Source organism: Callospermophilus lateralis, chromosome 9, assembly GCF_048772815.1.
Source record: "Callospermophilus lateralis isolate mCalLat2 chromosome 9, mCalLat2.hap1, whole genome shotgun sequence".
In the NCBI taxonomy this organism is placed as follows: Eukaryota; Metazoa; Chordata; class Mammalia; order Rodentia; family Sciuridae; genus Callospermophilus; species Callospermophilus lateralis.
The window spans coordinates 13,999,498-14,021,161 of NC_135313.1; the positions used below are offsets into that span (position 1 = coordinate 13,999,498).

The 21,664-nt window shown below is 39.0% G+C and overlaps 1 protein-coding gene across 1 annotated transcript in view; it reads left to right on the forward strand.

Moving 5' to 3' along the window:
- Ap1s3 (adaptor related protein complex 1 subunit sigma 3) overlaps positions 1 to 18,083 on the forward strand; it is a 51,201-nt gene extending 33,118 nt beyond the window's left edge. The window contains exons 2-5 of the mRNA XM_076866412.2: positions 3,901 to 4,079; positions 5,397 to 5,505; positions 13,140 to 13,277; positions 17,774 to 18,083. Coding sequence (XP_076722527.1) covers positions 3,901 to 4,079; positions 5,397 to 5,505; positions 13,140 to 13,277; positions 17,774 to 17,809 — 462 coding nt within the window. The 3' untranslated portion in view covers positions 17,810 to 18,083. The remainder of the gene's footprint in view (positions 1 to 3,900; positions 4,080 to 5,396; positions 5,506 to 13,139; positions 13,278 to 17,773) is intronic.
- The last annotated feature ends 3,581 nt before the right edge of the window (positions 18,084 to 21,664 follow it).

Sequence of the window (21,664 nt, forward strand, 5' to 3'; positions counted from 1 at the left end):
TTACTGCCCTTCTTGAAGGTTGGCTTTCTGACTGTTTAAAATGTAATGGTTTGGCACATACAGAGTCCTATCCAAATAATTGTTTCCCGTACTTGGAAAAAAAAGTGTGTGTGCATGTGTGTGTGTGTATACACTTTTTAAATATAAATGTATGTGTTTATATACTGTATACACACATATATACACTTTTTTCTTCTTCCTGGTACCTAATATTCTTCTGAATTTAAATATTAACACTAAATAAAAAGTTGCTTTTCTGTATTAAACATTTCTTTTACTTTTCACCTTGTTGTGAGTGACCTTGTTGCTGTGTTCATATGCTTGTCCTCTCTCTCCTTGTCCTTTCCCCTCACTCCTCCTCTTTCTTCTCTTCCTTCTTTTAGCCACGAATGGTAGCAGGAAATGGGGTTTGAACCTCTACTTAGTACAAGTATATGCCGTTGGAACAAAAGTTTCTGGTCATGATCCTTAACACTTAACAGGTGTGACTGCTCTGAGGCTGTCTTCTGTCAGGCTCTGTTTCACTCAAAACAGGCGATTGGGATCTGCTGTTTATTTTACAACACAGGAGGTCACAGCCTGATATTGCAAAACAGTGCTCCAGGTAGCGTGAAGAGACCCTAAACCACACGTTCATGCTTCCCCCCTCCCTCCCTCCCTCTCTTCATTTTGTTGCCAGAATTAAATATCATTGCTTTGAAATCAGAAATAAAGATTAGAAGGTCCTAACAAGGCAGTGATGCTCATTTTTATGTACTCCTTAACTGCCATCTTTATCCTTATGCACGGCTGGCATCTTAGTCCTGTGGCGGGAAGACATTTGGTCTAGTTAGTTTGTCCTTTTTATTTTTTATTTTTAGAGGTGTTTTCATAGCAAAATTAAGTAGAAGGCAGACAGATGTTCCATACACCCCTCCCCCTACACCTGTAGCCTCCCCCACAGTCTCCACCCTGAACCTGAGGGCACCTCTGGGATGTCTGATGAACCTATACTGACTCATCATTATCACTCAAAGTCCACTCGGTAGTAAGTCCACCCAAAGCCCTTTAAGGTCCTCTTTTCGTCTTGGACATTCTAGCAACTGGAAACATTGGTAAAGCCACACACCCACCGTCACAGATCACACGGATATCTTCCCTGCGCTGACAGCCCTCTGCTCAGCCCCATCATGCTCCTCTCCCCTGCCTGGTCCCTGGCAGCCACACAGACCCTGTGCCTTTGCCACCCTGCAGGTTCCCCTGAATTGCATGCCATCTCTTTGAGGTATAATTTTATTTGTTGAAAGAACTTTGACATTTACTTAGTATTAGGCCTTGCTGACTGATTTTTATTGAAATCACTAAGATTCTTTTTATTAAGCATTTTTTTTCTAGTCATAGAGTCATACATATGAATTTTGGAAAATCCAGTCAAGAACAAAGAAGAAGATAACATTTATAATTCCACTGTTCTAAAATAATGATTATTAATAGTTTTAATATTAATAGTAGTAACTATTAATATATAATAACTATTAATAATATATTGCCTTCATCTCCTTTGTTTGCAAGTACAATGCATTTTTGCTATAATGCCTGTTACAGTTTGGATCCCAGAGAGTCCCCAAAAGCTCCTGTGCTGATGCAGGAACATTAGTGGTGACATAATTCGATTGTGAGGGCTGTAACCTGATCAGGCCACCCTTCTTACTGAGTGGCTACTGTAGGCATTAAAAAGTATATAATAAGAAAACACCCAGAAGAGTTCAAGTCCTGGATCTTACTGAGAATTTGAGGCTCTGCCCTTTGAGGTGAGGAATTGTGCTAGTGGATACTCTGGGGGCAAGGAAGTCTTGATTCCTCTGGTATCTTTGGATTTGTGGGATCATCTGTGAGCTAGACCCCTCAAAATGGTGACTGGCAGAAGTATCCCCTTTTGAGGTGAGGATGGGAGGTCTTTGTGGAGCGTTGATTTTATGGGAGAGTATTACCAGCCTATTATTCTGTTCTTCCCAGAAATATTGCTAAAAAGGGACATTGGGGTGTTGTTTTCTGAAACTGATGAAGTTTGTTTTTGACATCAACTTGAAGTTGACTATCTCTGCAAATACTGGAAAAAACCCTCCCGTTTGCCGTTTTTTTTTTTTCCCTACTCTCAAGCTAATGCTAATCAAAAACAGTATTTAGTTAACCTCTTGAAACAAGTTAGTCAAGTGTGCCCTGAAGGACTAAACTGATAAATAGGATAAAATTAATTGCTGGAGGTGAATCACTACAATTCATTCTTCCCGTTTGCTTAAGCTGTGTTTTTGAGATTGGAGAGGTACCGGGTTCCACAGCACAAGCCTGGTTCTTCACTAGAACAGAACTTGAAGACTAGATCTTCCAACCACGTCTTAGGCAATGCAATTCATGGAGAAACTTGAGTTGATCTGTTGCTTCTTTTGAACTTGGTGCACATTTTTATAACCTCAAGAACTTGAGGTTTCTGATCTCACAGTCATTCAATTTTATACTTATAAAATGGCAGTCACTTTCATGATATCTCTGCGAACCAAAAATACCTTCTCAATATGATTCCTAGGAAATATCTACTGTGTTCCATTACTGAGTTATTTATACCTGTGCTGATGGTGAAATGGGTATTTAAGAAAGTGCTCTGTGCAAAGCAGGTATTTAACATTTCAGCCTGAAGATGGTTTTTCTTAAAGCTGCGGAATAAGGAGGGCTTTTTAATTTGGTTTCTCATCACCAATGGATGTCTTAGTCCTCAGGATTTTGCTATCATAGATATTTTATTTCTAAGACAGAAAATCAGCTATTAAATCCTCACATTCTGTAGGTTGGGGTTTTGGGAAGCTTTGAAGGAAGAATTGTTTTAGTCTGGGCCCCAGCTGTTATTATGTTAGGCCTAAGTTATAACATTTAGAGCCAAACCCTTTAGTAAAAGAAGAGTTGAATATTTGTTGAAAAATTTTAAATGTAATTATTTTTGGTTTCCAGCATATATTTCCCCCTCTATGACACATTTAACCAAAACAATGCATTTTATTTTTTTAAAACCAAAATAATTATTTTTAAGCCTGACCTTCTAATACTATGGGTTGAGGAAATTTAATCTCTCCTAAGATAAGCATCAGCCATCTGACAATTTCTGAAAATAAAATCTACCATCCATCCAAGTACTAAAAGTAAATTTCTAGATGTTACAATATCTTCCCCTCATTGAAAGCTTTTAGAATTTATTTAAATATAAACTTTCATTGCAAATACACATTTTGAAACATTTGAAAATAAAATCAGGCTGCTTCCTAGTATAGCCATCATGCTATCTAAATTGTTAAAAAATCTACCGAGATGCCAAAGACAGTTGCAACTTGAGATGGCTGATCCAAAGCTCTCAGCCAAGGAGCCCACAAAGTAGAGTGCAGAGCTCAGATTTAAGACCTAAATATGGTCCCCTTCTCGGTTTCTCTTTCCCCTACCTCATCCTTATTTTCTCTTCTTCTCTCCTTTATTTCTATATCATCATTATGTTTCTATAATTGTGATCTGTAACTAGGATGTAACTTTTAAAGTAAATCCTTCCACTGATTTTAACATTCTCCCTGCCCTGCTTATTTTCTTCAAGGCCTACTACTACTACTCCCTTGATATATTTGTCATTAAATGATTCTAGAAATCTTAAAAAGGAATTGAAGTTTAAAACAGAATCCATCCCCTATAATAGAAGTAAGCTATGTTTGTCACTTTTTTTCTCTGATGGGTTGTATGTCATTTGTCAAATGAGATAATTTTCATGATAGTGTTTCTCGTCTGTTCTAATTTATATTCCCATGTGAACCCCACTGAATTTCTGTGTCTCTGCAGAGTGACTCGGTTGACCAAGTTCTGGTTTTCCCTGTCTTTTATTTGTTCTAGATACATTTCATATTGCTCTTCAGTCGACAAGGGAAATTGCGGCTGCAGAAATGGTACACCACCCTCCCCGACAAAGAAAGGAAAAAGGTCACTCGGGAAATTGTTCAGATTATTCTCTCTCGTGGTCACAGGACAAGCAGTTTTATTGACTGGAAGGAGCTAAAACTTGTTTATAAAAGGTGTGAGTAACTTTATAAGAACTGGATTTCTCACTGTTGCTTTGGTTTGTTCTAATCATGAACATATTAGATTACAACACCAATGACGTCATTTCCTGAAGTCTTTGAAAGCTGAGGCTCAGATATTCGTACCTTTAAGCCAACTAGCCAAGAACTCTTATTATTAAAATGACTTCCATGGGCTAGGATGGATTCTAAAGACTAGAACTGTTTGTTGATTGTGCATAGGTGAATTCAGGAAATATTGGATGAGCCCCTGTCATATTCCTGGCATTCTGACTAATGGCCACAGATACAGACAAGTAACTCTCCTGCTGTCACAGAGTGTACTCCTTGGTTTAGATAAGATATTTTCAGTGAGTAACATGCTATGGAGAAAATTCAGGTTCATGTGCTAGAGCGATGGGGACTGTGTTTACTGGAGCAGCTTTTTATATACATATTATTCATATTTGTACTTGGGTAAACGGAAGACACAGTTCAAGGAATTAATTTCCAGTCACAGTAACTGACTAGTAATTGGTAAAGCCGGAACTCAAATCCGGATTTTTCTGGCTTTAAAGCCTATATATTCTTTTTACTGCATCTGTTTGAAACGGTAAGACTATCCTAGAAAGGAATCTCTATAAATGAGAAAACTGAGCCCTGGGAGGTATGATTTTGCCCATGAAGACCAGAAGCTTGATGCCTAAGTAGGACCAGAACATGGCCAACCTGACTGAACCTGCATCCAGCATCACGCGGTGGTTTCTAGGAGGAAAGCAAACATTAGAAGTGTCCTTGCAGAGGGGTGCTTATGAAACCTAGAAGGAAAAATGGAGGTGACCTCTGCAGACTGATATTTAATGGAGTAAGTTAGCATCAGGTGCTGATCCTTCTGCCGGGTCCACGCTCAGAGCTGACAAATTGAGGGATGCCTACCGAAAGACTGAAGTGCTTTGTGAAGTACCAGGGCGCGAAGCAAGGGCCCCTGAGAGCATGGGTCAGGGCTTTGGATTTTACAAAGCACAATTTATAAGCTGGAGAGAATTACCTTGAAGAGCTATTATCAGGGGGACAGAATTCTTTGGTCCCTGGCAATTGTAAAATTCTGTTGAGAGCCTTTCATGTAATTAACAGAAGTGATATAATCACCACAATGTTTGTATATATTCTGTTTCATATTTAGGGAACATATTGGATGTGATGAATAATAATTTCATTCTTGGAAGGGGAGACTCTCTGGAGAAGTGGAGGGGACTGTGTATTCATTGGGAAAAACCATCTTTTGGTTGTTTAATGTCTCATCCTGTTTTGCTTTTCTTTATTTTTTTCAAGGTATGCTAGTTTGTATTTTTGCTGTGCAGTAGAAAATCAAGACAATGAGCTTTTGACACTAGAGATCGTTCACCGTTATGTGGAGTTGCTGGACAAATACTTTGGAAATGTAAGTGTTGCCCTGCTCTGTTAGACTCAGGCTCCATCTCAGCTCCTGCTTTAGTTCTCTCTCTTATTACACTCCTTCTCTCTCCCAAGTCTAAAATATGAATTAAATTTGTTCCCAGGATAGTACTAGTCCACCTTAGATCGGAACACAGCTTTTCTCCCTACCTGTTATTCTTAGTAAATGAAAGACAAACCTTTCTGGAGGGGGTGTGTCTTTACCTTGTTTCACTGAACCAGAACTTGGTCATGGAGGGTCCTTGATGCTCTCTTCCTCATTCCTTACTGGCTTTGATATCTCTCTTCCTTTTGACTTTTTATCCCTTTTCTGGCTTTTTATCCCATGCTACAAATATTCTTTAATGTTGTTAATATATAAGGAAAAATAAAACACCAAACAGAAAAAAGCCCAAATCCTTTCTGTTCACGTTGCTGTTCCAGAATCCTTTTGCATTTGCTGCCAATTAATACACTATACCAATATTATCCTTATTTCATGTCATACCCGATCTGCCTGAACCTTCAACCTATTCATTCAACATTAGCATACAACATTAGCATCCACTCTCCCTGCTGGTCACACCAGTGACATTTCCTGAGTCCCCACCTTCCCTCCCATCTCTGCAGCCCTGGATCCTTCCTCATTGCAAAGTGTTCTTTAAGTTCCCTCCTCTTTATTTTGCCATGACAATGGTTTCTGCTGGCTCTTGTCCTTTGTATCTTGCCCTCTAAATGCCTTGCTTTCCTAACTACTCTCCTGGTGTATCTACTGACTCTCTCTCCTGGAAATCCTTCACCAGCTGGCTCTTCTTTGCATCTCTGATGATGGGCTTCACTGGACATCTCACAATCTGGAACCTACCTGTTCTATCTTGAGGTTGAAATTGATTATGTTCCAGAATTCTCCGGTGCCCAAGGACAGGGTTCTTTTGGGTTTTTTTCCTACCCTTTTGTAGAATCTACCTCTGTCTATTCAAATTAGACTGCCGTCATCTCTTCCCTTCCACTCCTCACTAGCAGAGGTTTACTTGGGATTTCAGTTTTGCCTTCCTTTCTAAACTTCCCATTGGGTCCTTTCTGTTTCTGGGTTGTTCTGTTTCTTTCTTGGCCGTCTTTCTTAGGCATGGCATTCCTTTGCAGTCATTTTTCATTATCTGTTGTGAATAAAATTCAAACCTCCTAGGTGGCATTTCAGCTTTCAGAACTCAGTCCCTGACCGTTCCTCTAACCTTGTGATGTTCCTGCTGCGCATACCTGCCATCACCAGTCCTTCAGGACATGGCACAGGTCAGAGCACTCCTAACACAAGAGCTGCCTCACCACCAAGTTGCAAGTCCCTGAAGTCCTGACTTTGACTTGGTTGTTTTCTTCCATCCATTGTAACCAGCTCCGAGCCAGATTTTAGCCAATCATTTAATCTAGTTCGCCATTTCAAGAAACATATCATTGGATTTGGAAAATGTTTTTCTCTCTTAATATTCTCTGCCCTATCCTCTTGCTCACTAAAGACTTTTTTTTTTTTTTTTAATCAAGAGAAGTTAGGAGAATTTGTTCCCAGAAGAGTCTTCTGTGTTCCCTGTAATGGAAAAAGCAGTTTTTGCAGAGTTGATCAGGGCTTTATCAGATTTGTTGCAATAGTTTTCTTAAGAATGAGCCCTGGGAGAGGTTAGAAAAGAATTTTCTCTCCCTCCCTTCCCCCACCTTTTCCTCCCTTGTAAATGATGTTTTAGTCCTAAAATGCTGCTTCAAGGATTTCAATTGTGGTACAATATAGAAGTAATAAGACAGCTATGCCATTTTTTCTTTTTCCTTCTCCTGCTTCACCAAGTTTTCATTTTTTAAAGAGTGATTTGCAGATGTAAAGTAATGTTTCAAATGTGAGATAATTTAATTTAACACTTTCTTTTATTTCTATGAATTCTAGCATTTTGCTATTTTCCTTTGAAATAAACTACAGACATGGCCCTTTGCAAGGGTCTGGAAGAGTTTTCTGAAGTCCAAAATTTCCCATCACCTGTCTTCTCTCCCTTATTTCTGAACTCTGATTTAACCTGTTCTGTTTTCTTAGATTAAACCAAGTGTGATAATGTGAACCGAGGCTGAGTTTTGATCTCGGTATATCTAACCGAAAGTCAACCAAGTATTTCAGAGCATGTCACATCTCGAGAGAATTTGAATGACCTTCACCAATGTTTTGTCCAGTCAAAGTAGAAGGAAAGTCAGAATGAATTCCCAGCTCTCTAACATTAATTTTCCAGCCTATTCTGGTATCCTTTAGAAGCTTGATCTTTGTCATGAGCCAAAATGTAATTCACTAAAAAATTCAATGAATCTTTGATTAAGCTAAGAGCAGCTAAGAGTCCTTCAAGGCTCTGTGCCCAGTAGGTGTTCAATTCTTATTAATTAACAGTGATGAGCAAAGTGCCGATTTTCATTGACATCATCTCAGAAATAATATATTTGTCTTTTCCTCTTGTGTTCCCTTTAACCATGCCCTTTTATTATCCAAGGCAAAGCATTGTCCTCAGCATCTCTTATAACTCAGGCAAATATTATCTTCCAAAGACAGAGAATTCAAAATCTCTGGTTACTAATTTAAGTTATGTATTTTTTAGCACTTTTCAATTCCAAGGAGATTTACAAGGATTAACTAGTTAATCTTTCGATCTTCAGTAAGTAGCATTAACCCCAATTTATAGAGGCTAAGAAGAAATGCCTTAGAGTCTCACAGTAGATAAGCGTCTGTTTGAGGATTTAGATACCTACCAAACTTTCCATTACAGATTGTGGTATGAAGTTTTACTGATGCACTCAGAGTACCCAGATGTGGCCATCCCAGCAAGTTTTTGAACTTCATGTAGGGACCACTATGCATCCTGCCGAGTCCTGTTGTCAGCTTGTACTAACTCACCCATGATTTAAGACCCATCATCTATCTCCATTTTACAGATGAGAAAAATGGCATTCAGAAAGGTTAATAGAAGTATTTGCTTTGCTAGCCTCATGGAGCTGCTAGTTATGAGGGTCAAAGAGAAAGTAAAGAGCAAAACTTTATAAACTCTAAATTGCCGTATAGTCGTATGTTGTATTATAACTTTTTATATTATACATAGCTTTATAGTATTTATGTAGTTTCTTATTGTCTGAAGCATTTCCTGCATGCAGTTTGAATTTTTTTGTATTGACGTTGGAACAAAATTCAGTTAAGGGCAGGTGCTTTTAGACTCTACTCAAAAGAATTTAGTTGGTGAAATGCCAGAAATAACTTCACTGCAGCAGGGCTTCTGCCAAAAGAAAAGACCCACAAGCCGTATTATAGTAAAACACAAGAAGGAAGTCAAGATTCTGCTGTTGTTAACTTTATTCTTGATGCTATAGATAACATAAGGAAAAAATGAGTAAAGAGGTTCATGTGTATATTAACATGGTGCAGGAAGCCACAGGTGTTCACATAATTAGGTAGAGTGGAGTCTTGTAAGCATTGAGGCAGAATCTTGAGGAATTTAGAAGTATTTGAGTAATGAAGCAATAACTGAAGAAACTTGAATTTTGCATAAGGTTCTCCAGGGGTGTTATCTCTTATTCTCAGTTGGAGTTAGTCTCAAAGATTAACCAGAGAATAGCATTTTGAAGTTGCCGTATATGAAATATTTGCTCATTATCAGAATTCTCGATAATGACAATGAACTTGTTTATTCATTTCTCTTAATGATCTAGAGGTAGTAACTGTATATCAAAGTATGTATGTTTTTATGTAACTGGATCTGCATACCACCTTACCTTATTCTTATCCATTGAAACCAGGTGCAGTAAATTTGTTGCCCCATGGCTACTGGAAGAGACCCCACAGGCCTGGGGATAGGTGCTGCTCTCAGAGTGGGGTGTCACAAATTCCTAGAGAACTTGCATTAGTATCTGTTGGGTCCACTTGCTAGACTCTGATTGCTGGTTTGTCCTGATGAGGCTCCTATCTATCTTGGATTCCTGATGTACATCCACCTTGAACCCTAAGGCTCCTCTGCTATCGCTCCTGTAACTCCCGACTTCTGCCTCTCCTGACCTCTGGTAACTGCTTACTTCTTGTACCCTCTTTCCTGTGTGTGGCTGAATAATCTACTGTGATTTCTTTTTGTTTAGTTATATTGCTGAAAATTACAAAGTAATGCACATTTTTCATATCCTTCAAGACATACATAATTTTTATTCTTAGATAAATGGGATTGCATTATGCATATGACTCTGCAACTTTTTGTTGTTGTTGTTGTTCCTTATAAGTCTATCTTGATGATCTTTCCATATCAATCCCGGTAAATCTCCTTCTTCCCAACACCTATACAGAATACCCGTGCCACTATGGGTGTATACATATTTTATTTAAACAACTTCCTATGGATAGAATTTAAGTTGTTTCAAATTATTATTAAAAATGATACTACCATAATCTTTGTTGTTTATTATATTTGGTACACTGGTTTGAGTATAATATGAGAAATTCTTTGTGGAAGTTTTACAATGTTTACAATTGGTAGATACTACAATTTGATCCTCTGAAATAGTCTAAAAAATCCATAAATTCCACTCACAGTGGGTGCAAAAACCTATATATCCATACATCAGCAGCAGTGAATGTTGTTTTAATTTACATTTGCATTTCTCTGATTGCTAGAAAGCTACAGGCCACATTAGTTGTGTGCTGGCATTTTCCCTTTCTTGCTTTGTCTGAACTGTTTCTTAAACAGTCTTTACTTTTTAAAATTTTTTTTCCAATTGCGATACTAATCTTAGATATTTGCAAGGATTCTTTCTGTATCATGGACACTATCTCCTTCCCCTTCCCCATCATCATTTATGTTGCAGATCTCCTCCCTGGTGTGTGCTATAATTCCCCCTTGTTTATAGTGGTGCATGGTGCACACTATTTTCTGATCTATTCAGATTCTTACTTGGAAAACTTCATTCCACTCTCATTCAAATTCTTACAATGAGAAGTAAAACAAAGAGTTCATAAACTGTGGACATACCCTTTTATCATACCATTTTCTCCCTGATGGGGGGTCTCAAGAGGGAAACCTATTGGTCTAGGAAGTTATAGGGTGATGTTTTAGTGGACAGATTTTAATTTTGGAATTATTCACATATGTTTATGTGGGCACACACATACACACATAAAGAGAGACTCTTGAGGGAGGAAGGGATAAGTACAGATAATCTATTTTCCTCTCTATCTGCTTATTGTTGATGAATGCTGTTTTCTAATGAATTAGGAGATTGTGACCTTTGCTGATGAGTTAGATGAGTTTTTCTGAGCTGGCCATCCATTACAGTGGCATTCTATCCATTTATTCATATGCTTCTAGATTCAATTCTGTCAACATAAACCAGTTTTGTGTTGTAAGTTTATTGACCTGAATTCTAAATATATGGAGCAATTTGCTAAAATATTGACACCCATTTTATATAAAGTTATAGCATTTGGTGGAATCAGAGAATTGTTTATCTGGGGAGTCATTAATCCCTGGTGTGATAAAAACAAGGCTGTACGATAGCCAACTCATTCACTTACTCCAGATTCATTGCATTCCAAAATTATTGTGCTCCACTGTGTGCCAGATTCTAGGGATATAAAGGTGACTAAAACAGGGTCTCTGCCTTATGGACAGTAGGTTAGAACACATCAGTGCCCAGATGTGAGAACAGAGGGGAAGCCATGTGGGATCTGAATGGGAAGAGGATTTGGGGAAATCATTGCATCTGAGACATTTCAGTTTGGCTTTGAAATATGAGCTTGGTTTTGCCAGCAGCAAGATAAAAGAAAGGGCATTTGGTAGAACATTCTAGGAATTGCTGGAATGTGCCAGGGTGAAGGCATGAAAGAATATGGCAAGTTTGTGGTACATGTGGCTGTAGCTCAGGAGGAGCATCGGCACAGGAGAGCAGAGAGCAGGGCCTGGATGGATAGTCAGATCCCTGTGTGCTAGTAAGGAACTGAACTTGGTCCTGAACCTGACCTCACGCCAGAGAGGTACAAGATCAGTGTTTTAGCAGTGTGAGTGATGGATGGTTCTGAGCAGGCACAGACACCACCTGGAAGGTCATTGCAATGGGCCCAGTGAGAGGTTTTGTAGGTCTGAGCAGCTGTGAAGTGCAGCAGGGTGTGGGAGGGATTGTGGGAGGAGGGAGGGGAAGGATAGGGATTATTTAGATGGTAGAGTCAATAGGAATTGGTTACTAAAAGGGGAGGGCAAGCCCAAGGGATGGAAAGGAATGAGGAGAGGGTAAAATGAACTGAACTCTAGAAGGAGTTAGACTGAGCAATTAGGAAGAGTTCAAATTGATGTGTGGCATGGTGATCTGGATGGAGGAATATCCAGGTAGAAATGTCTCCCTGATGCCCCAGATGGAGATCAGGCTGGACATCAGAGTGTGTTGAGCCACCCGGGTGCTGGACAGAGCTCTGAGAGCCCACGAGATCGTCTGGGCGAATGTGAATATTGCAAAGAGAAGAGGCTGTGTTGAGGAACAGAATATTTAAGGAGAAGATAGATGGCCAGAATGTAGGCAGTGTGTGGCAGAGATGTCATCTGTTCTGATGATTGATAGGTCCCAAGTACTCATAAATATTTCTTAATTGGGGAGGAGGAGACAAATCATCTGAGGAGCCTGAAAAAGAATCATCAGAGATAGAAGTGGACAGGCATTAATGAGCGGGCCAAGGTCAGGGGAGCAAGGGAGAGGAGGTTCAGGAGGCAGATTGGTGAAATATATCAGATGCTCCTGAGAGAGGTCAATGTGGTGGAGGACTGGAGACTTTGAATGAGCCAACCAGAAGAGGGCAGCTCCAGGTGGGTGGGTGTACTATGGGTACAAAGAGAAGGTCAGATGTCAAAGCCTTTGGAATAAGGCGGAAGACCCACAAGGATAGTGCTTGAGCTGCTGTCTGATGGAAACCTAGGAAATGGGCCCTATTTGGATTATGACAGTAGCCTTGACACTTTCTATACTTACACACTGAGATCTATCAGACTCTGCATTAGTCTGTGACAGTGGTTCTTAATGTGAAGTCCGGCTGGCCAGAAGCATTCTCTAGGAATCTGTTAGAGTGGCACTCTGGCCCTGACCCAGAAACCCTGGGGATGGGGCTTCTGGGAGAGGTTGATACACTCTAAATTTTAAAAAACATTGTTTTGTGGGCTAATTTTGAGAAAAATTAGCATTTTTGAGCTAATTTGCAGAGTGAGCTTTTAAAGCTAGGAGAGAGTCCTAAAGCCAAGATTTTCAGACCAAAGGGTAGGAGAAATGAAATTCTGCCCTTGTGCCTGAAACGCAGCCAGGGTTCAATTATTTGCTGCAGGTGGGTAGAGGAGCTGAGTAGTCTCCTTCTTCCACTGAGTCTCAAATTTCTTGTTGCAGCATAAAATATTATTTTCTAAGGAGAAGGTCTGCTTTAATAGAATGTGGTTTTACTTTTATTAAGGGCCTGGGATTCCTTAGTTCTATTTTTCTGTGCTTAAAATACCATCTGATCCTTCCGTCTTTGGGGTGTGCATGGGTGCAGCTGTGGGAAAGCTGGGGATGCTGGGGAGGGTCTCCACTGCTGCTGCTGCCACTTTATCAAAACATTTGTTTTTGTCTTACCAGGTCTGCGAGCTGGATATTATCTTTAATTTTGAAAAGGCATATTTTATCCTTGATGAATTTATAATAGGTGGAGAAATTCAGGAAACATCCAAGAAAACTGCTGTCAAAGCTATTGAAGACTCTGATATGTTACAAGAGGTCAGTATAATGTTCCATGCCATAGGAAAAGATGATGACGATGATGGTGGTGACGATACTGTTAATAAGATTACAGGGTAGCCCTGTAATCCCAGCTACTCAGGAGACTAAGACAGAATTGCAAGTTCAAGGCCAGCCTGGGCAATTTAGTGACACCCCATCTCAAAAAATAAAATGGGAATGTGGTCAAACATGACCCCAGGTTCAAAAAAATATTATATTAACCACCATTCTGTTGGTACTTTGTGCTGAGTATAGTTTCTCAGCAATTCACATGTATTAGCTTATTTCTTTCAGTAACTCTAAGAAGTAGCTATTATTGTTATTCCATTTTACAGATGAGTAAATAGAGGCATCAGAAGATTAATGACCTGCTCAGGTTTACACAGTTAATAAATGGGCAATAGAGTTTGAACCTAAGCAGATGGGTCCTGTTTGGATGAACATTTTAGTGAGATATCAAAAAGGTATCAAATTCTTGGTGTTATTCTTTGAAAAAATAATGTTATAAGATGTATAAAAAGACTTTCATTGAAATATCTGTGCTGCCTGAGAAAGGAGAATAGCAGTACATAGCTATTTCATTTGCCAGGAATATTAGGGCTTTGTTATTGAACATGGCATTTATCATTTTAATTAAAATTTCTTACACCTCCTGGGAAGGCCAAACGTGTGCTCCTGTTTGCATAAATAAATTGGAAGCACTGTGGATGCTTGCTGAGATATAAATGGGCTCTGAAGAATCCATTTGGTACTGCTCCTGACTCTCTGTGATTCTTATATTGTGGGATTTTTCTTTTAGTAGCAGCCCAGATTTCAATCATATCTAATGGGGAACTTAGCCTATGCTACCTCCTTCAGTCCTCCCATGGACACTGTGATAAAGAGCAGTTAGATCCACTGATCTCTGCTCTCCAAATCCAGATGATTTGATCAGCCCCAGCTCAGGCATGTGCTTGGTGGGCTGAGTTCCATCCCAGCTTGGCCAAGGCTAGGTCCTTCTCCCAGAGCGTCAGTGGGGTCTCTGCATCTTTGTTTTCATAACAGCAGGTCAAGAGGATGCAGAGCATCCTTAAGTACCTTCTTAAAATTGGCATCAAAGCCATTCTTCCTGCTCTTTGGAAATAAGAGGCTGATTAAGTTAACAACATTAGGAATGATTTCCCAGCATGTTTGGTACTCCTTTGAGCTGATTTCTTGCTCCTGCTCATGGAGGGCATCAGTCTCTAGGGGAGTGGACCTGAAAAAAGACATCTATTTGAGTGAGCACCCATAAGCAGCTCCGTGTGACTCCATGTGAGGCCATGCATTTATTACTAGAGGTGTTCTCACCTTAAAAATGCATTTCAATTCTCTGAGGCTTACTTGGCTCTCTCCAAAATGCCACTGGAAAGGGATTTTTACAAGGTACTAGCGAAATCTGTGGTTTGGAAATCCCATGGAATAACATTTTGTAAAATATGCTGGAGGAGGAGCAGAGACGGTGAGAGGGAGAGGTTATTTAAAATGCTGTCCTCAGGGTTCCCAATGTGGAATCTCTATACAGGAGGAAAAGACTCCTCACAGGGTCTTTGGTGCTTCAGTAATTAAAGCTTCCTGAATTGGGGCCAAGACATACCTGGATTATTTTGAAATTTCCCCTTTCTTTAGGAAAGAGAGTATTAAAGAGATTGTAGTGAATGTGGTGTTTCTAGTTTCATCTAAATATGAAAAGCAGGTATTTTACAAGTAAACTCTTTCACATTAAGGGACATGGTAGTTCAAGTCCCTGGTGATTGAGTGGACAATCTTGATGGGTGGGTCTAAGGGACCTGCATTTAACCCTGTGTTCCCCAGCAAGTAGCAATGTCATGCTGCCCTTAAATAGCTCTGATTGAATAAATAGCACCCACCAATAGAGAAAGTGTCACTAGTGTCTTTTTGGGCTCTGGTACTCCCTTCATGGACATTTTGGTGAGCTTGCTGAAAATTAACTTTATCTATCTTGCCTGATTCAGAAAGTTTAGAATGAGTAGGAGAAAATAATCGCATAAAGGCAAAAAAGAAAAAAAAAAAAAAGTGCTTTCTTGATTCTGTGTCCTTGGACCTAAGCAAATGTTTGTCGTTACTGTAGGCTGGGAAAGGTCTTCATGACACTGACTTTACTTTAAGAACACAGTACCTTCTCCAAGTAGGTCCGGAGTCTTTTCCCCAATCTACTTAATAATTCTTAAGATTAAAAATAAATAAATAAAAGTTGTCTTTACTCAGTTAATAAGACCTCATGGTCTCAGAGTCTCAAAACTCTAGATGCTCCAGGCTTATTCTGAGTGTACCCGGGCTAGATGTTGACAATAAGGAAAGTCAAAATTTAATTGGTTGAGGATGACTTATTTGGGAGGGAGTAACAAGGTGGATATGATGACATAAAGTTGTTAGAAGCAAAGGAAATTCCAACTAAGAGATAACTACCCACAGGGATTGCAATTCCTAGGATTACCAGTAGGGGCAGTCATCAGCAGATGTCTTACACAAAGAGATAACAAAGAAGGGAAAGCCAAATGGTACCTGAAAGCTCAAGCAACAGGATGCCTCATGTGCATGTGTGGATGTAGGAGCAACCTGCTCAGTGTGCCCCTACACTGTCACCATTCTTAGCACATTAACAGCTAAGCCAAACCAGAGTGCAGTAGGCATAGCATGTACAGTGCAGAATGCACAAGATGCACACCACAGTGCTAGATAGAGCCAGAAGGTATCCCAAGGTACACACTCCAGCCCTCTTCTTGCAAAGATAAGGGCACACCTCTTTAGGGATGTGTCTGTCTTAAAAGTCTGCTCCAAACCTTTCAAGTGACAAACTCAAGAAAATATCACCTCTGAGGTTACTGGTTCATGTAGATTGAGTGACAGTTGGGCTCAGGCAAGGCAGTCAGCACAGCAGTCAGCAGCCTGTGTCATATGGTAGTGTGAGCAGTGCTGATAGCTAGAGGCCAGTGAGCCCCAAAGCCAGTAAGGTGTCTACTCCAGGGCCTTTGACTGACTCAGGCTTCTTCAAGACTGCAGAAAGGAACTATGTACTCATATTGTCATGCATTTTAGTCAAATTTGCAAAAGGAAGGTATTTTATACAGCCCTACAGTGAATCTAAGCTATGTTAGAAGAGCATTGGCCATTAATTAGTGAGAATAGCATGCTATTCTGGATTTTTGTTATATTTGCCATCTTTTTAATATTAATAACCTCTCATCATTTCAAGTAAACTTTATACTTAATTTTATATTTGTAATTTTGTGTTCCTTTCAAAGGGTATGAATTCCATGTTTCATAAAACTGACATGGTCTGTTAGCTGGCATGATACCCCAGCTAAGTTAAAAGACATGGGTGACATCTGTAGGAGGAGATACAGGACAGAAGCCTTAAGGATGTGGGCCTCTATTGGCCAATGCTTTTTAGGAGGCCTAACAGCTTTTGAAGAAAGTGTGGGTGATTTAGTAGCAGTATTTTCAGCAGAAGAGCACTGAATTCTAGAAGGCAGATAGAAGCAGTTAGAAAAACTGATTTCTAACTGCGGTCTCCCCCTGGCGATCTTGGTTGGCTATGACCTTGGTCTATTTGGCTCATGCTGTCAGTGTCTCTCCTGGCAGGTTCGAATGAGTCACAGACACTGAGGTCTGAACTTAAGAACAAGTGAGGCAGGGGTTGCTAATAGAACTGGTGGCAACTCGGCCCAGAAGAGGCAGGGCATTGCCCAGGAAAGACTTGCTGCCCTTCTGAGCTCTCTTATTGATTCAACCTGGGGCTATGGTGTTTCTCAAACAATATATGGTGTTTGTGGTAGGAGGGAGGGCGATGGAAAGTCAACCCATCTTGTATAGTATAGTACTTGCAACATTATTATACCTATGATTGTGAATCTCTTTAAACACTTTTTTTAAAAAAAAAATTCTGTAAAAGAAATATGGAGCTGTGTCTTTTTGGCAAACTTGGTAACTGATGAGTAGGATGAAAAAACATGATTTGTATACTTAGGAGGAAAGACTTTCAAAACCCATGGCCACTGTTCTGCAGAATCATGATATATGTATCATTTATGTCTTGGCAGTAAGTGTACCAAGGATGTTCTGCACAGTGTAGGGAGCAGGACATGTGCTCTGCAAGTGCCCTTCAGGCCTCCCTAGACACATTCCTGGATGCGGTCCTCATGATTCTTTAGCAGACACATTCACCTTGAGTCAACAGTGCTTCTTGGCAGGTGTGGTTTCTGCTTTTCTCTTAGCAGATACTCATTGGATGATCAAGCTTAGCTTTTCCAGCCATATGGTCATGTGTACAAATGATACTTAAACTTCAAACCACCTTTCTCTATCAGAATGCAAAGATTTATGTCCACAAATGCTTTTGAAAACTTTTTTCAATATGGCAAAAAATATCCCAAAGAATGAAAAAGATTTCACTGTTTGCTACAGAATTCAGCTTAAAGGGAAAATTGTTCTAATTCATTGTTCTCTTTCAGACAATGGAAGAATACATGAACAAACCTACATTTTAACTGTACATCTACTTGAAGACTCCGAGTGCTATGAATTATAAATTTACAAACAAGCAATGCCTTACAGTCAGTCTTGACAAAGCCTCTGGCACCATGCCAAAAATAACTTAAAGGGATTCTTTGTTAACTAGCACAAATTGAAGTCATTTAACATGATATATTTATAATTGCTACACATCTGTATTATACTATATATGAGTACTTTTTGTGTGCCTGGTTTCTTGAAACGACTGTTGAATAACCCAACGGATGAATAGTTGTTTGCAATGTTTTAACTCCATGTGATATTTTAAAGCTAATTTTGAAAAAAATGATTGCATTATATTTGCATTGCATTTGACCTCCTACTGACAGGTTGAAAACTGTATTGTTGATAACCTGTGATTCTGAAAGTAAAGTATATATTATTAATGTCTTTCCTAAATATTTAATTTTTAAAAGTATATATTAATTCAAACTTATGTTAATAGTTGAGTTCATACCTAATGCTGGATATTTTTCAAATACTTAATAATACTGTAATTTCAGGCCAGATACAATGTATCTTATTTTAATGTTCTGAATTCATTTATTTTTTGAGGATTAGAATTAGAGATGATAACCAAAGAAAGTTTAGAACTTAACAAGTGTTCTTGAGGCTTTAGGAGCTGCTACCTAGGCTGAGGTTTTAATTTTACCTTTTAATTGAATATAAGGGACATTCCGATAAGGTTATGTTTTCTACAAACTCTATATATTTATTAAGATTTTTAGAGATCCAGAGATCTAGTGTCTATGACATTCTTTATTATAAAAATAGTATATTAGGGATTAAAAACAATGCAATAATTATTATTGCTACTACTATTTTAAAAATCTCTTATGTTAAAAGCACTCTTAGTTGCTTGAGAGGTTTTATTTCAAATATTTTTAATGTAAATTTAATATATTTTAAGTCATTGCTTATTAAGCTTACTAAGGGCATTTATTAGCTATCATTGCAGTCTAAATGGTGGATGGTTTTCCTCCTCCCTTCCCCCAATTTTCTGCTTGTCATTACTGTAAATATGTTACCTTAATGCTTCCTGGAATGAAAATTCTACATGACTAGGTACTAAATATAATCTGAGCTGGGCCTAGTGGCACATGCCTGTAATCCCAGTGTCTCATTAAAGTTGAGGCAGGAGGATTGTGAGTTCAAAGCCAGCCTCAACAATTTAGAGAGGCCCTAAGTAATGCATCGAGACCCTATCTCTAAATAAAATATAAAAAAGGGCTGGGAATGTTGCTCAGTGGTTAAGTGCCCCTGGGTTCAGTCCTCGGTACCAACAAAACAAAACAAAACAAAAAAAATGTGATCCGACACATTATGGGGAAATAGCTTGCACTGTTCTGTCTTGGTGCCTTTCTCTGAAATCTTACCTGTACATTTTCAATGTGAGTCTCGAGGGCTGGTATCGCTCATAGTGGAGCTGTCAATGCCTCCTAGTGCTTTTCTTAAGGCAAGCCAGCAGATTCCATATGGTACCCCCCTCATAGAACATGATGGAAATATGTCCTCTGTGGGTCATCTCAGTAGAGAGCTTCAGGGAAAAAGGCAAGATGGGAGTACAAGAACAGAGGGCCAACTTGACCAATTCCCCAATATAACCATTATTTAAAGGAAATAATTCAGATGAGTATATGGAATAATCACTGGGCTTTTAACTATTTCCTCAAATTAATAATATGATTGCAATTATGACATCAGACTGAAGTTTATCATTTTTTATCACCGTGTTTACTGTTTCTTTAGTTTTGTTCTTTAACTTTTTTTTTGGTAAATATGGTAAAACTCTGTTTTTTAAGACAATTTTGTAAAATATTTTGTACCTTCATGTAAATATATCACAGTTTTTCTGGTTCCTTTCCATTATTTCTGGATGAAGGTATTTTTTGAACCTCATTAAATGTACTACATATGTTCTGGATAATTCCATATTAGAGACTGTCTAGCTATACATAGATATTCTCAGACTTCCTGTCACATACAGAAAATGATTATGTCTTTGTGGCACACTGGGGTAAGTTTGAGGAATTTGGGGGGCATCTTTTATGGGTTTTGGTGAAAATAGTCATTACGTTTTCTTTGTATTGTATAATTATAACAAGGGTACCAAGTGCAAGGAATGGCAATAAATATTCAGCTTGTATAATGCTTCCAAATAAAATATTTTAAAAATTTTTGATGAGAAACTTGAATGTGTTGTCATGAATATATTTTTTAACCAGATTTTTAATGCTTGAAATTGCCACCCCTAATTTCTGGCCCAAGTCCCTATCATTTTCTTGGTACTTTTCATGAAGAAGAAACTTCCCAAGTAGGGACAGCAACTTGTTCCTTCTGACTCCTTGGTCACTATTCCTGTACATTTCGATAATCTGATTTTTTTTTAACCTACATTTAATGGTGCAGTCATTGTTTAAATTTAGAGCCTAACTTTTCTTAATCTCTCTCTATATGCTTTTCTGCTGACCTTAGTGTACTTGCAGGGATGCTTTGAGCCATAATGCTAAGCACCCTACTTGTATTCAGCTGGAGCCTCACAATGGGGATCACTAGAACCTGGGGCTCTGCATGCTGGTCCTGGCTGCCCCTGAGAAGCCTCATGGGCTTGCTCTTTAGAACGGGTGGAACATCAGAGTCAGGTGGGATCGTGAGGTAAGCTAGTTCAAACCTCTCATTGTACAGAAGAGGAAAGGAAATCAGGACTTTAACATTTATTCTTTGATCAGGTCCCAGTGCTAAACACTTGTTTAATAAAACTTTGACTGTTCAAAGGTATTACCCATGAAAGTATTCGATGAGTCTGTTTTCTTGGTATAAAGTACAAGCTAATGATATTCGAGGCATGTTTTTCGCCCTTTTAAATGAGGCAGGTGAAGTGTGTTGGGAACACTTGAGATGATTGATTACATTTTAGGGGTAAAGAAAAGAGTTGTTCCTGGAATACAGGCAAAAGGTGAATGACCAGTTTGTGTTGCTGACTTGTGCAGGTGGGATTTCTGTCACCTTTTAGAGGGAGGAGAAATCAGAGAAGGAATACATATTCTGCTAGTGTTGAATAATAGCCTGGAAAAACTACTGAGCTCTGTGACTACTTCCTACATTTAGCTGAAGCTTATCAGGTCACCCTTGGTTGTATCTAACCATGAGAAAAGAGCTTCACCTTTGGTTATGGGCTGAGGAAGAAACAGCAAGCCCTGGATGAAAATAACACTGAAACATAAGCAGAGACTGGAGGGTTATTTACCAAGTCACTTCCTGTTTCCCCCTGGGCAGAGACCTATGCTTTATTTCCCAGCCTCTTTTTTTTTTTATTATTGGTTATTCAAAACATTACAAAGATTGCAGAATCACATCGGTTACACATCCACATTTTTACATAATACCATAATAGTAACTGTTGTATTCTGCTACCTTTCCTATCCTCTACTATCCCCCCTCCCCTCCCCTCCCATCTTCTCTCTCTACCCCATCTACTGTAATTCATTTCTCTCATTTTTTTCCCATTCCCCTCACAAACTCTTATATGTAATTTTGTATAACAATGAGGGTCTCCTTCCATTTCCATGCAATTTCCCTTTTCTCTCCCTTTCCCTCCCACTTCATGACTCTGCTTAATGTTAATCTTTTCCTCCTGCTCTTCCTCCCTGCTCTGTTCTTGGTTGCTCTCATTATATCAAAGAAGACATTTGGCATTTGTTTTTGAGGGATTGGCTAGCTTCACTTAGCATAATCTGCTCTAATGCCATCCATTTCCCTGCAAATTCCATGATTTTGTCATTTCTTAGTGCTGCGTAGTACTCCATTGTGTATAAATGCCACATTTTTTT